This window comes from Strix uralensis, chromosome 10 (assembly GCF_047716275.1).
Source record: "Strix uralensis isolate ZFMK-TIS-50842 chromosome 10, bStrUra1, whole genome shotgun sequence".
NCBI classification, from domain to species: Eukaryota; Metazoa; Chordata; class Aves; order Strigiformes; family Strigidae; genus Strix; species Strix uralensis.
Window position 1 is genome coordinate 9,971,746 of NC_133981.1, and position 13,852 is coordinate 9,985,597.

Below are 13,852 nucleotides of genomic sequence, written 5' to 3' on the forward strand. Positions count from 1 at the left end.
GCTGTATATATAGAAAGGGTCAGTCTTTCCTTACTAGAGTTTTTGATGACTTTGGAATGGAAATACTGAAAAAGCTCATCAGTTCATTACCAACCATGTAGTGCTTGCCTCTGCCTTGAGTTCAGTTTGTGGAGGAAGCCTGTGGAGTTTCTCTGAATGAGAGTTTAAATGCAGTAGGGCAGAGAAGCGTTTTCTGGAATAGCTTTGTAAAATTGGCTTTGTTTTTTGTCACATTTGGCATCTGCGCTTGCTGGACCTTATGGCATAACTGAGTTGTGTTTCTTGTGGAAATGTGACCTTACTGCTTTTATTGTGGTTGCCACCTTGAGACCTAAGGACTAGTAAAAGTTGGACGCTTACATTTAACTGGAGCTGATTAGAAACTTGACAAACCTTGGGTGCCTTCAATTTGCAGCCTTTTGAATTACTTTTATTAAACAATTCTAGCTGGATTTGCCTTTTGAGGAGTCTTTGTTTATGGCATTCTAAGCTAACAAAGCCCAGCTAAGCCGAAGGATGGATTAACGAAAATCAAAGCTGGCTCTCCTAACAGGGACAATGGAAGCCCACCCGGTCCGAGCCTTGCCGTGACACCTGGGAGGCCCGCACTCCAATATGATAAAGTATTTTCTTTGAGTGAAGGTCACCAAAAGTTCACTTTTACAGAGAACTTCTTATTCTCAGTTAATGGGGCTCCCTGTTGCATGGTCCTGCACTTGCTTAACATAAAAAGGATGGATTGTCAAAGAAATTACCTTTAAAGTTCCTCCCTGGCAAAATTATGTGAAAGGACAGACCAAGTGTTCTGTCCTGGCCAGACTGAGTGGTCCATGACCCAGCCACCCAAACTATCATGCCCGTTTACACTTTTGCAGTTTAGGACTTGTCAGCATTTTGATTTTGACCCCTTGTTTCTGAGCAAGTGCTGCTCTTTCGGGTTGTATTTTATAATAGAATCTCCTACCTGGGTTGCAGAGCAAGCCATTTAATCTTTTTATGCTGTGGAAATAAAGACATTTCCAGTCCTTTGGGGATTTTTGTAGTCCTAACACAACAGATTTATAATTTAACATGAAATATGATGTGCTTATCATACCATATGTGAGATGGACTAGGTCCTTTTTTTGTCCTTAAGAATCAAACACAAAATCAAACCATATAAGCAGAGCCAGACTTGGCCTTTTTTTGTGTGTGCGTTACATATGTAATTTCCTGCGTATGTAATTGATCCCTAGTCATAGCTGGGCCCAGACCCAGCTGAAAACTGTGGGGATTATTGTTTCTAGTCCCTTTCTGACTAAACTGACTCATTTTTCCCAGAAAGGAGATGGGAGCAGGGTGCGAGAAGCGCGTGACCTAAGGCCAATTATCATCTGCTGAGAGAGATAGGTATGGGCTGTTTGGGCTTGCTTTAACTTGATTTTTCATAGAAGTGCTTGAAGAAGATCTTGGAGAAACGTAGTTATCTTTTAAAAATTACTTTTATTTTGTGCAGAAGGAAAAGGTAAGAATACTAGCCCAGATTTTTATTTGGGCTTTGACTTCAGTGGAGCTACACTGATTTTTATAAGATAGGCATTATACTTTTGTAAATTAAAACACTAGTTGCCTATTCAGTCCGTGTCTCAGAAGAGGACGCAGTTTTTAGTAGAAAAGTGGTAGAACTTTGTTTCTATTCTGGACTTGATCAGTAAAGAATATTGTAATTATGCTCTTAAATCCATGATGTTGATTTACCAATTTAGGTAACAGAACTCGGATGAAGTTTTAATTCCCAAAATTCAAAACTGGTACATTGAATCCAGTAGAGCAGACATTTTGCTTTTTAATTAATTTTGGTTTTGTTTTCTACCTAGTTTTCAGAGTAGGCAATTGCATCTTTTTATGCTACAGAAATTAGGATGTTTCTAATGTTTTGGCCATTTTAGGATTCCAGCAAGAAGGTTTAGGACCCAACTGAGAGGAGGAGTTGACACAAGAACACTTCTGAGCAGTGCATGCGAACTTGTGAACCTAGTTTATGATCAGTCCTGCAACAGAAATAGTTGCATAATTTATTTTGCAGTATGAGCTCTGACACAGATCTCATGTACCTTCTGAAGGGGTACAGCTTGGCGTGGCAGTAGATTAGTAGGGCTGCAAGGCAATTAACTTTTTTCTTTTTAAGCAGTGACCACTAGAAGGTATGTTGGGAGATGTGGTTAGAAGCAGAAAATCAAGTTGTGCTCTGATACACAAAGCTGTGATGGCCCTTCATATCCTTCATTAGTACAGTTTAGGATAATTAACTATGTAAGTTAATAGTCCGTTTTCAAATCCTCTGAGATTGCTTGGAGGTTTTCAGATCACACAAGTGGGCTTTGTGTCAGACCTCTGTATTAAAGTCCTCATGCTTGAGCATGAGAATCAGCCCAGCTAACCTTTATATGTGACTCCCCTTTATTTTTTTCAACGTATAATATACACCACTGTCTCAACTACCATCAGTCTCTCCAGTGGCCAATCTTGTGTTTCCGATGACATGGACTGGGAGTGAGATTTCCCCACAGAAGCCCCTGAATCTAGTACTACTTTGTGTCATGACAGATGCTTAAGAGGAAAGGGATGTTAATTCAGCATGGTTGCATTTGACTAGTGAATGAAACTTTCTAAACCCAGTATAGCTGAGAAGATGGACTCGTGCAAGAAAGCCACCACTCTTCCAGATTAACTCTGGCTGGAAGCTCACAGAAGCTGTTCTGATGGAGCAGTGAAGCTGCTGGGATGAAAGCCCAAGCAGAATCTTTGCTATTTTGTCACGTTAAAGAATTTACATTTAATAAAACCAGGGGCCTTGGGATGGAGGCACAGCATCTGCTGTGACAGTTTCTGTCTTACTTTTGGTTTTTGAGTTTTCTCTCTAATTAGTTTATGTTCCAACAAATCCTTAATACAACTGCTTTAAAAAACAATTGAAAATAAAACAAAAAGAGGAGTTTAAATTGCTTATGGCTTGCTTTGTATGGCTTCCAGGCATTTGAGCAATTTTGCTAACAAGTATCCTGTAACCTATTTCCAAAGGCCACTAGCAGATAATTATATTTGGTTAATTTACATACTTTCAGTTTATAATCCTAATTAGTTCTCCAACCAGTAGTCCCTAGGCAATATGTAGTCTTACCTCATTTTATTTGCCATCCCTAATGTGCAAGTTCTCTTCTTTTAATTTACAAAAAAATGCTGTTAGGTTTGGTTCAGGGCTTTCCCATTTTGGTGCACATCTAAACTGGGTGATTCCACGCTGATTTAAACCCTATTCGCAAGTAAGTATTTTACATTTTTATAGATCTTACATCTGGGAGATGTTCTGCAATTTAGGGAAACTGACCCCGGTTTGACACAGAGCCTATTTTCATTGCAAAGAATCAAGCCAAATTCTGCACCAACCTGCATCCGGGGCATCCCACTGACATCTCTGGTTTACCAAAAGTGCACATGTTGGCAAAGGATGGGGACTGAGGTGTTAGTCTGTGACTGTGTTGCACTGCTACCAGGGCAGAAGCAGAGATGGGGTGTGGGGCAGTAGGAAGGAGTAACGGCTGCATGAGAGCTCCTGGGGAGCTGCGCACGTGGGGTCTGGTAAAACCTCTCAGGCTGCTTGGCAGTTGCTTGTTCCCCCTTTGTGTACTTAGGATCTCTTCCTGTGTATGTACTATTTTGGGATCAGTTATCACTCAAGCTTGAGATTACGCTCAGTAAAGGGGCTGAGGATGGGAAAAGGAGGATGGAAATGAAGATTTATACTTTCAGGTGAGCAATGCTCCTTTTAGCTCCTTCCAGGTTTAAATGAACTTCAAAAACCACTTGGAATGAGCCTCATCAGTGGAAGGAGCACACCCCCCAGTGCCGATCCCTGCAGGAGTCTGAGTAACTGGGCTTGAAGTTGAGTGTCCAGCCAGGGTCAACTCACCACGATGAGCCAGCATCTTGCTGTGGGACAGGGCCCTGCGGCAAAGATGGCTCTGTCACTCTGCAGGGTGTGCAGCAGTTGGTGGGGAGCACTGGGTTTCAGGCAAAGCCTGCAGTGAGACAGGAGACACAATCTCCACTGTTGCATGGAGATTTCTTGCATGAGATGTCCTGTAGGCAACTAGAACAACAATTTCAGTTGTTATCTTTTAAGCACTGGGCTATGTACTATAATGCAATTTTTAGAAAAGCTGTTGGATGAAATATTTCCTCTTGGGCATCAAAGGCTGCTTTCTAGTCTGATTCATTTCACTGTAATGAGGTCAGGTTTGGACTAACATTATGGTAATTTCCAATGTTTCCTTGCAAGCAATAAAAAGACCTAAAATCTCCCTTTTCAACACCACATTATGTACTTTGATAAGGCAATGAAAAAGGGTGTGTGATAAGATAACTGAGAAGGCTTTGCAAACTGCACATTTTCCATTTTCTTTTGCCCCGATTTCCAGGATACCTGATGGATTCTGTGAACTGATACTAGTTAACGAAATCATAATACTAAAGGAGAGAGGTGATTTTTAACTGACTGAAATAGCAAATGTTTAGTGAGGAAAAATTCAAAGGTTTGAGAATAATTCTTGGCCAATAATTTTATTCAACATCTTAAAGAATGTAAATTTTATACTGTTGATGCTTTGGTGTAATTTCTACACATCACACTTGAATTCCCAAATAAGTTTCTGCTGTTACACACGTGCATACAATGCTCAGCATTTATACAACTGATATCTAATGGAACCATTACCTGTGAAGTTATTCCAAAGGAGCCTATTTTTGAGGAATACCTTGATGATAGTTCCTCCTTATTACAGCACTTCAAATCTTGCTCTAGTATTTCCAGGTAGACTAAAGATGGATTAACTGTCTTTTCATGCCTGGTTTAAGGATTGTGATTCCACACTAATTATAGCTCTGCCTGTGCATCTGAATTTCTGAACTTTAGGAGAGGCAGTATTTTGCTACAGCTCTCACACCTGTAACTGGGATGAAGAGAGAACAAACTCAGAGTAAAGCAGATTTGAGATGGAAATTGCAAGCATGTTGAAGGCCGTGCGTTGTGAAAAATCATTATTTTTCCTACTGTACCACTCGTGATGATATTGGCTGCGAGTATGTCAGGTGAAATCTGGCTCTAACAAAGTCAATAGCAAATCTTTCATAGACTACAGTAGGACTAGTACTTTATCCCCAAGGAAAGTATCGTTTGAAGATAAATTTGCAGAGGCTTATTGATGTAAGTGCTGGATTTCAAGGGGTAGTGACAATTTACATGGGCTGAAGTTGCATTTTCAGGTATCTGAAAGATTTTATTGTGGAATATGGTAGACATACATTCAATGCTAATTCAGTGTTAATCCACACAGCGAGTAGAAAAAAGTCCTGAACAACTCTGTCGATTAATAGACAAAATAGGCACTGAGATGATGTTAATGTCACCCCTTCCAACTCTTCACTTTTACCATTAAGATTATAATTTTTGCTCTGTATAGTTATGATGAAAAAGTCCAGAACAAAAACTTAGAAGGGTTTGGGAGCAAGTTTTCTGTGGGGGCAAAGGAAATGGGATGGAGAATCTGGGAGCTATTTATAATGAGTCTACATTACTTAATCCATCAGAATATTCCAAATTATATATGAATTTTTAATTAGAATTAGAAAACAAGAAAAGGAATGATACCTCTGACATTTAGCTTTTGTCTTTTTCACCATATCTTTTAATTTATATATTTGCTTTAATTTATGTATTGTCTGTTTTTAATGCTAACCCACTTTGTTGGTGGGTCTTATATACCACTAAGAAACCACAAAAAAAAGCAAAACAGGAGAGTAGAAGTCCTATTTTTTTCTCACTTAGAGGTCATCTTACATGCCTTGTGAGCTGAAGATTTGCATTGCTTTATTCTACTCTTGATATTCCTTGTACTTCTCTCTTACCTATTTCCTCAAGAAAACCTCAATCCAAATTCCCCCAGAGTCAGAATGCAGATTATTTGGTTGGGTTTGACTCTGGCAGGCTGTCCAGGCATTTCTGCAGCACAGGAGCTATGCTTGAGGAAAGAATACTCTGTGTGGTGAAACCAGAAGGGAGTCAAAAGAATTTAAAATAGTTTGAAATAGAAAACAATAATTTATTTTACTTCATTTTACTTGTTAACGTTTGTAGCTAATGATGATTTCATGAAACTGCTTTTATAATTCAATACATTCAAATCTATATAGCAAACAGTTACTACCATGGGCTTTTCAAATTCCACAAACTGTCTTATATAAACAAATTAGCTGTACATGCACGTTTTTTCAATAGGTTGCAACATTTGCAAACATGCTTTAAAATCCTTTAAAGCTGCAGTATAGTGTACTTTGCTTCAGGCTTTTCAGATGAAACCTATATACTTTCTTCAGAAACCTTAAAAAGAAAAATGTTTAAGTGTTGAGCATAACTCTAAAAACTGCTGTTTGATAACTGTTAAATATTACAAGAGAATGACTCTAGTTCTGAGTTTAAACCTTGAGCTAAATACTGATAAACAGCACTCTGTGTAGAAGTGAACAACAGCAAAAAAATACCACAAAATATGGGAAAAATACATATGTGCAGTTGCTCTTGTGGGTTTTTTGCATTTTTTTTTTTTTTAGGTAAAGAAAAGCATGGGTACCTTTTAATATGAATATAGTTTAAGCAAATTACCTGTGTAAGTATGGTTAATACCTTTCTGATATTTAAACACTTCATGTAAAAGGTAACAAGTAAAAAAGTACAATCAGTATTCCAAAAAGCACTGCTAATATTGCCTTTGAAGGAGATGGGCAAGCTTCCTCTCCACTTCATAATGGAGATCCTGGCACCCACAGTTGTAGAGTTCAGTATTTGAACTATAAACTCGATGACTTTATCTTATATACAAAAATCTTGCCACATTGAACGAGGCATTGATTTCTACCCCATTGGTAGTGTTTTATGTACATAATTTAGCAATGGCGATTATACAGTAGTCACTGACAGGAAGGAATTGTACACCCGTGTGCCATCTGGTGACTTTGTTCCATGGGTTAGCAGTTCTTGGATTGTCATCCAATTGTCAAATATTTTTTTATTTCTCTTCTTCATCATTTTTTTGTGGCTCAGTTCAATGATATTCATCTCTTTCTTTTCTTCTGCACCTTGCTGTTCCTTTAAGCAATCTAACCTGCTCTGCATCATAAACTCACGCCGCCTCCTCTGCTCCTTCGCTTTCACTAAATGCTGCTTCCGCTCTTCCTTGCTCCAGTAACGGCCCATCTTCATTTCACTTATGGCATCATCATCGGTAGTCATACCACTGCGCTCCTCCTTAATCTTTATAGCACGTTCTCTCAGCAGCCTGTCCCTGACTGGCCTCTTTGTAATGTAGCGGGTCCCATCGCTTCTGACCTTGACTTTCCACTCCATCCTTGGTTCACTCTGGCTTGAATTAAAGTCTTTGCACATACTCACCAGACTCATTTGACTCTGTGCATACTCCACCGCTGATTTCTGTTGGATCAGCTGCATGTAGCTTTGATAGTGCTGGGCGTGGGCAGGGATATGAGCATGCTTATATGGAGAGTGATGGTACGGGGAGGCGTAGGATCCAGAAGGTTTTTGACCATGAGTAGGGCTTTTGCTCCCATCACTAGCTTTTCTCTCCTTGCTTTCCAGCTGCTTGCCAAGGTCAGGATCTTTAGCAGAGGCAGGGCATTTACCAGAGCTGGATTCATGACTTTCTGAGCTAGCAAATAAATTCTTTTGGGAGACGTTATATGCCACTGCCCCCTCATTACCTTGACAGTTAATGCCTTCTGCAGTTCTGCGCAGCGAATTGTCAGGGGAAATCTCCAGCGTGAGTGGTGTGCTTCGGCAGCTTTCGCCTGTGTTATATGCACTCGAGCTATCCTTGTCAGACTTCTCGGGGAGCTCTGTAATGTCTGAGAGCTCGTGCCTGCGAACATCGATGCTTGTGTTATAGTTGCGGAATCCACTGTTATGTAGCATCCAGGGCTCCCGGTACTGATCTTTCAGCTGCTGCATTTTATGAGCTCTCACAATATTCAGGCACTCTAGCTCAATATTGCGCAGCTCCTCATTCAACATCTCCAGCTCTCTGTCAACGCTTTCTTGGTCACTTTTGCTCATATCCAGAGTGCTGTTATGATAATACAGACTGTAAGGGTTGGCAGACTTCACCTGGCACTTCAGTTCCAGCAGTTCCCGGAATCGCTCGCATTCGTCTATGGGGATGCCAAGGAAGTCGACGTCTGTGCAGTCGGCAGAGATAAACGACTCGTTGCTGAACTGCATATCGCCACTTCCTAGGGTGTCATGACTGTACGTCAGCTTCTTCTGACTCCCTAAAGTGTTGGAGGAGGTGGTGTGATCATCCACGTTGTTTTCCTGCTCAGAGCTCTCATCGTTGCGAGTGCTGTCGTCTGTGCGCCCCACGCCACTGTCCTTCTCGTGCTGGTTAGACAAAATAGTGGCTGTATCTGTGGTACCTCCATCCTCCTCATGCTTCTTCTAACAGCAAAAATGAAAAGACAGAAAGAGAAATTAATGCAAGAGCATAAAATATTTCAGGGTATTTATTTTCTAATAGTTTTTGTAATCTGTCACTTGTTACACTTTCTGCATCTTTGTCTTGTAGGGAAAGAATATTATTAAGAACTCATAGAAACGGTCACCAAAACCACAGCTGGCTGTGGATGTCCTTTTCAGGAGAACCTGAGGTCTGCTTTTCAGTTATATAGCAGCAATGGTAGAAGCCACGTTTTCAAAATGCTTCTTTTCCCACTTAGGTGCACAAATGTATCCGTTCTACTATGGTGCTGTAGTGAGAATATGTCTCTTCAAAAAATGTGGATGTCCCAGAGGACGCAGAGTTTTACAAAACTCTAGGAAAAAAAACTCTAGACAAAAGTTCAAAAAATGTTCATGAACTTGCATGATTGCATTAATCATGGCAGAACAATGGGCAATACAGGCCCAAATCTGTGGCCCTGCGTAAACTTTGCTATGTAAAAACTTTTTCTTTGCCTTTCTCTCCATATATAGACCTTATTTCAGTCATTTGCCAGAGTTCTTCATTTGGATTTTAAGGTTTCAGGAGTCAGGATGTTTTCAGTATGTGCATGTGTATCAAAAAGAAAATTTTATACGTTAGCTCTCTGCCTGCTATATCTACCATACGCTGAGCTTGTACTTCTCCCGGTGACCACAGCCAGAACGGTGGATTTCTAAGAACTGTGATTATGTTGTTGTAAGGGGCAAAGTAAAAAAGGTAACATTTTAATACATTTTAGTCCCCGAGATGAAGTTTGATTTTACAGAAAGTCCTTTTGCCTTGATCGTCATTCAAGACACTAAGTGTATTCAGTCAAGCTCAGTACTGGAATATTGAGTGCAATGTGAAGTTTTGACACTCGTGCACAACAGAAAGGCAGTACCTGCTGAAGCATGCTGGCAGTAAATTGCATTGCCTGGTGGTGCTGTTCCTCTAACATGTCCATGTGCAAGTCATCCAGAAAATCATTTCTGTCATCATCCATCCATCCTTCATCCAGCTATGTGAAAAGGGAGGGGAAAAGCAAACCAAATGTTGTCAAAAGAATGAAGACGGACATAATTTATGTTCCTTCTTTGTGGAAAGTGATCGGGAAATCTTAGGAGATTCCTTCCTGTGACAGTGCTGCTGTGTCCTGGGAAGGAGCGCACATCTCGTGTGAAGTGTGTGGGTATTGACTTTCCTACCTCCCCCCACAGCTGCCTCCATCCCCAGCAGCATGGTTTTATCTTCAACAGCCCTTTATATATGAAACAAAACCAGCCTTTTCATCCATGGAAATACTTCGAAGACCTGGGGCTGTTTTTATTTGTGCATGACTTGATTAGGATGTATAAAATTACTCTGGAGCCCAAAGCTTGAACACACCACTGGCGAGGCAGCATCAAGGGCCAGAGAGAAGAATGCTTGCTAGGGGTCTGTAAGACTTTTTTACTCCCAGCCTCAATTATATCCCCGAGGGAAAGATCAGAAACAGCGAGGCTAAGAGGACAGTCATGAGCCTGACCCTGTGTCTCCAGGTGCCTTGGCAAGGGTTGCTCTCCCAGCAGGAGGAGCAGAGACAGATCAAACAATAGTGCTCATGGCTGTTTGTTCAACACCTTTGTTGTGCTAATCCCTGCTCTACAAAGGGATCTGGTTCAACCTTTTATTACAGCTGAGGATGCTTCTGGACAGTATTTAACTACATTAAGAGATGGTGTATAAAGGACTAAATAATAGGTGTTTTAATGAATGAATAATCAATAGCTGTAGGAATTAGAGTTCAGTATGTTCTTCAAAGCTATGGCTTGAAACCATCCATAATACCTTGCACTGATGTTTATAATAGCATTGCAGCATATATAAATCACCAAACATCTTATAAATTGAACTTTAATATAAAATATATATATAGGTACTGTGACTGCTGAATTCCATTATTTTAGACCATATAAATGTCCAGTCAAAGTGTATAATATGGTTTTAGGTGTATTTGGTAGATTTAGGCAGGTTGAAGTTCTTCAAAAGAACTGCTTTCTACAAAACAGCAATTCTTTTAATTAAGACTCGAGAGGGTTCTTTTGTTGTTGCTACAGTACCTGAATTTCTGGTCTTGCCACAAGTAAGGAGATATTCTTGCTCTCTTCACTGGTGAGAAGTGCCACAGCTTCTTCTCGGTTCTGTACCTCTATGCCATTGATCTTTAAAGGAAAGAGCAACACAATGAAATCTTTTCATAGAGCTAATTAAGCGCTGCTGAGATGAGCTCTCCAGAAGTGCATGGCTGGATAGATCTCAGTGCAGGCCAGGCACAGTCCATGTTCACATCTACAGCTGTGTTGTTCAGGTAAGTGTTGGGCAAGTGTGTTGGTTTGGACATGTGAAGCTGTTCCACACTGCTACATGTGACGTGCGGAGTCGTGTTATGAGAAGAAGAGTTGGTCAGGAGCAGAATTATAACATCAGCTCTGGTGGGTGGAAAGGAACAGGAACATCCTTGTGCGGGAGAGGTGAGGCTGTGGATGCTGCTCCCAGAGACTGAACGGGATGTGGACCTCTACCTCTATCTGTTCAGATGACAGACCACTTCTGACAAAGCCCCTGTGGTGGAGGATTGTTGCACTTGGAAGACAACTCATTCCAGCACACAGCACCAGGTGTTCAGCCTGCTGAACACGTACTAACGTCCCCGTGAATAAACAGGGCTGCCCCAAGAGGGTCTGCAAAGAGGAATAATTACTTGGGCCAAATGGAGGGTTTCTGTAGTAGAACAAAGACTTAAAAAAGTGGAAGTGTATCAGAATATGTGCTGGAAACATGTGACATCTGCTGACATCTGCAGAGTAGGGCCAATATAGGGCTTTACCTGGCCAGGACTATCAAAATCTGTCTGAGATACAGCAGAGGAAAGGGAAATATTCTCAGAAAGTTAAAAGGAAGCATATGAATAGCAGTCTGAAGGGAATGGTTTGTAAGAATTATACTGAAATAAAGACACTGCAGCAGATTATAGTGTGTTAGCAGACCTTCAACCACTTACGTACCTGAATAATGCGATCCCCTTCTCGGAGTCGACCATCTTTTGCAGCAATACTGTTCGGATCAATCTACAAAATAAGGGATTCGGTATTTACCTCATTGTAAACCCAGTATTGGTAATATGACTGATACTGTAGGCCTGGGTGTCATTGCTGCTGTATCTGTGGTTGTTACGTCTCGCTTAGTGATTACAGGACTCTTCCTTGCTTATGTGAGATAAAGTGAAATGCAAATTAAAATGATCAAGTCAAACCCAAAACATTTATGCCTGAGATGTGTCTTCAGAGAATGTAGGTTTATCATGTTTGCATGATATCGAGTTACCACATAATTTAACATTTTGCTTTACAACAGAGTGCTCTGATTAGAACCAGTTTTTGCATATAGAACAGGAAGGATTATGTGTTAAGTGATGCATTTTAATGGAAGATTTTAGATTTAGTTATGAGTTTCTTTTCCCAAACTGCTGCTACAAATTTGAAATAGATCTGCACGATAAAAAGATCACATATAAAATGCTACTTATTTCGTGAAAGGGGGCCAAGAGAGACAAATGGGCCCCAAATCTTTACAAATAAAAATGTGTGGGTTTTTTTTTTTCCATTTATATTGTTTCTGGAATAATTGAGGACAAAAATTAAAGGAGGAATATATTAAAAATACTTTGAAAATGTAATCTGAAATTAAATGCTGAGACTGTGTTAGGGGAAGAATGAACACTAGATGTTAATATAACAAAGCCTGACTTCAGTGGATGCAGGATTTCACTCAGTTCAGAGAAAAGGAAAAATAATTAGATTTCTTCCAATTACTGCATTCTGGCTGTTTTTTGAAAATGGTACAAACAGAGACAAATGTCTCAAATGTCCAATGCTGCAGTTTAAAAGACAAATTGTATCTTATGGAAATCAGCTCAATCTTACCTCACTCACATAAATACCCATGTCGTCTTCATCATCTGTTCTGTAACATACAGTAAGGCCAAGCTTGTCCTGGCTGTTCACTCTATGTAAATCTACTTCCTGAGGTTTAAAAAAAAAAAAAAAAAAATTGTCAATGAGACACTGGTGACTGATGGAAGGAATTTTTCAAATACAATGAAAATATTTTGCTTAAGTGATATAGTGGATGTCTTTTCATTTCACTTGTAGACGAGGTTAACTTACTGAGCAAAATGTGATTATATGCAGACAATCAATACCTGGGGCATTTTTGACCCTTCAATCAATATGAAGTCATTTTGAAAACAGACCTTTTATTGATCTTAAAGAAGAAAAATTACCTATATTTCATGTAGTGGTAAGACTTCAAACGCCAAAATACTTATAAAGTATGATTTTAATATTTGCCACAGCTGATATATATTTCCTTATAAGCAGGGAAATTTTCTGGCTTTTCAGAGAAAAATATAATACTCTATTACCTTAACTTTGTAATTTTCGTGAAATGATGTAATAAATTTCTCAAAAGCGTGACTGAAGATCAATATATTGTCAGCAAAGCATTCGGCATTGGTAATAGAAATATAATAAGCATGGGTTTGGTTTGAGCAGGTTATAGTTTATCATTCTAGTGGTCTTTGGTGGTCTCGTTAGTCCTGGAGACATTTAAGCCATCTTAAAAATATACGCTTTTTCCTCTATGGTTTTTTGACACATTGACATCATGTGGGTTATTTTTTTCCTACGTTTGCTACCGCTCTGTGATGCCAGTTGGTATAAAGGTTTGTAAAATCCACGGAGCTGCCCACAAGTGGTAGGATGCTCCTGGCTGGTGTGCACTCAGCATGACCATCCATGGAGCATCTCTCTGCTTTGATTTCTTGCTTCCAAGGGACATCCGGGGAGCCTGAGAACCCTGGGGGGCCTAACGCGCTTAACCAGCTTATTGCGACTGCTGTGTTGGTCCTGAGGATGCTGCCCTGGGGAGGAAGGATGATTCTTCATAGGCAGACGTGTAATACCAACTGTAGTTGTGTTTTTTACTTCTCTTACAAGAGAGCTTGCAGCAAGGGAGGCTTTGAAAGGTCCCACTCCTCTGTAGCCTAACGCCAGGCAGGATGGAGGTGGTGGCTGTGGGGCTCGAGCCCCGCTGCTGCAAAGGGGAAGAGTGGTACTGGCCAGGGGGGGCAAAGGCCACAGGCTGAGAGAGTCATCCCAGCCTGTGCGGGATCCAAGGGCTGTCCCAGTCCCAGGGTGGACCCTGAACCACGTTCTCATGCTTGGACCCGTCCCCTCCAGTGAAGA

At 40.4% G+C, this 13,852-nt stretch overlaps 1 protein-coding gene across 3 annotated transcripts in view; it reads right to left on the reverse strand.

Annotated features, from left to right (window-relative positions):
- Positions 1 to 4,583: 4,583 nt before the first annotated feature.
- Positions 4,584 to 13,852, reverse strand: part of PDZRN3 (PDZ domain containing ring finger 3) — a 149,093-nt gene continuing 139,824 nt past the window's right edge. For all 3 annotated transcript variants that reach the window (XM_074879164.1, XM_074879166.1, XM_074879165.1), the window contains 5 exons: positions 12,530 to 12,628; positions 11,612 to 11,674; positions 10,667 to 10,768; positions 9,469 to 9,585; positions 4,584 to 8,542 (listed from right to left, as the gene is read on the reverse strand). In XM_074879164.1, coding sequence (XP_074735265.1) covers positions 6,992 to 8,542; positions 9,469 to 9,585; positions 10,667 to 10,768; positions 11,612 to 11,674; positions 12,530 to 12,628 — 1,932 coding nt within the window. In that variant the 3' untranslated portion in view covers positions 4,584 to 6,991. The remainder of the gene's footprint in view (positions 8,543 to 9,468; positions 9,586 to 10,666; positions 10,769 to 11,611; positions 11,675 to 12,529; positions 12,629 to 13,852) is intronic.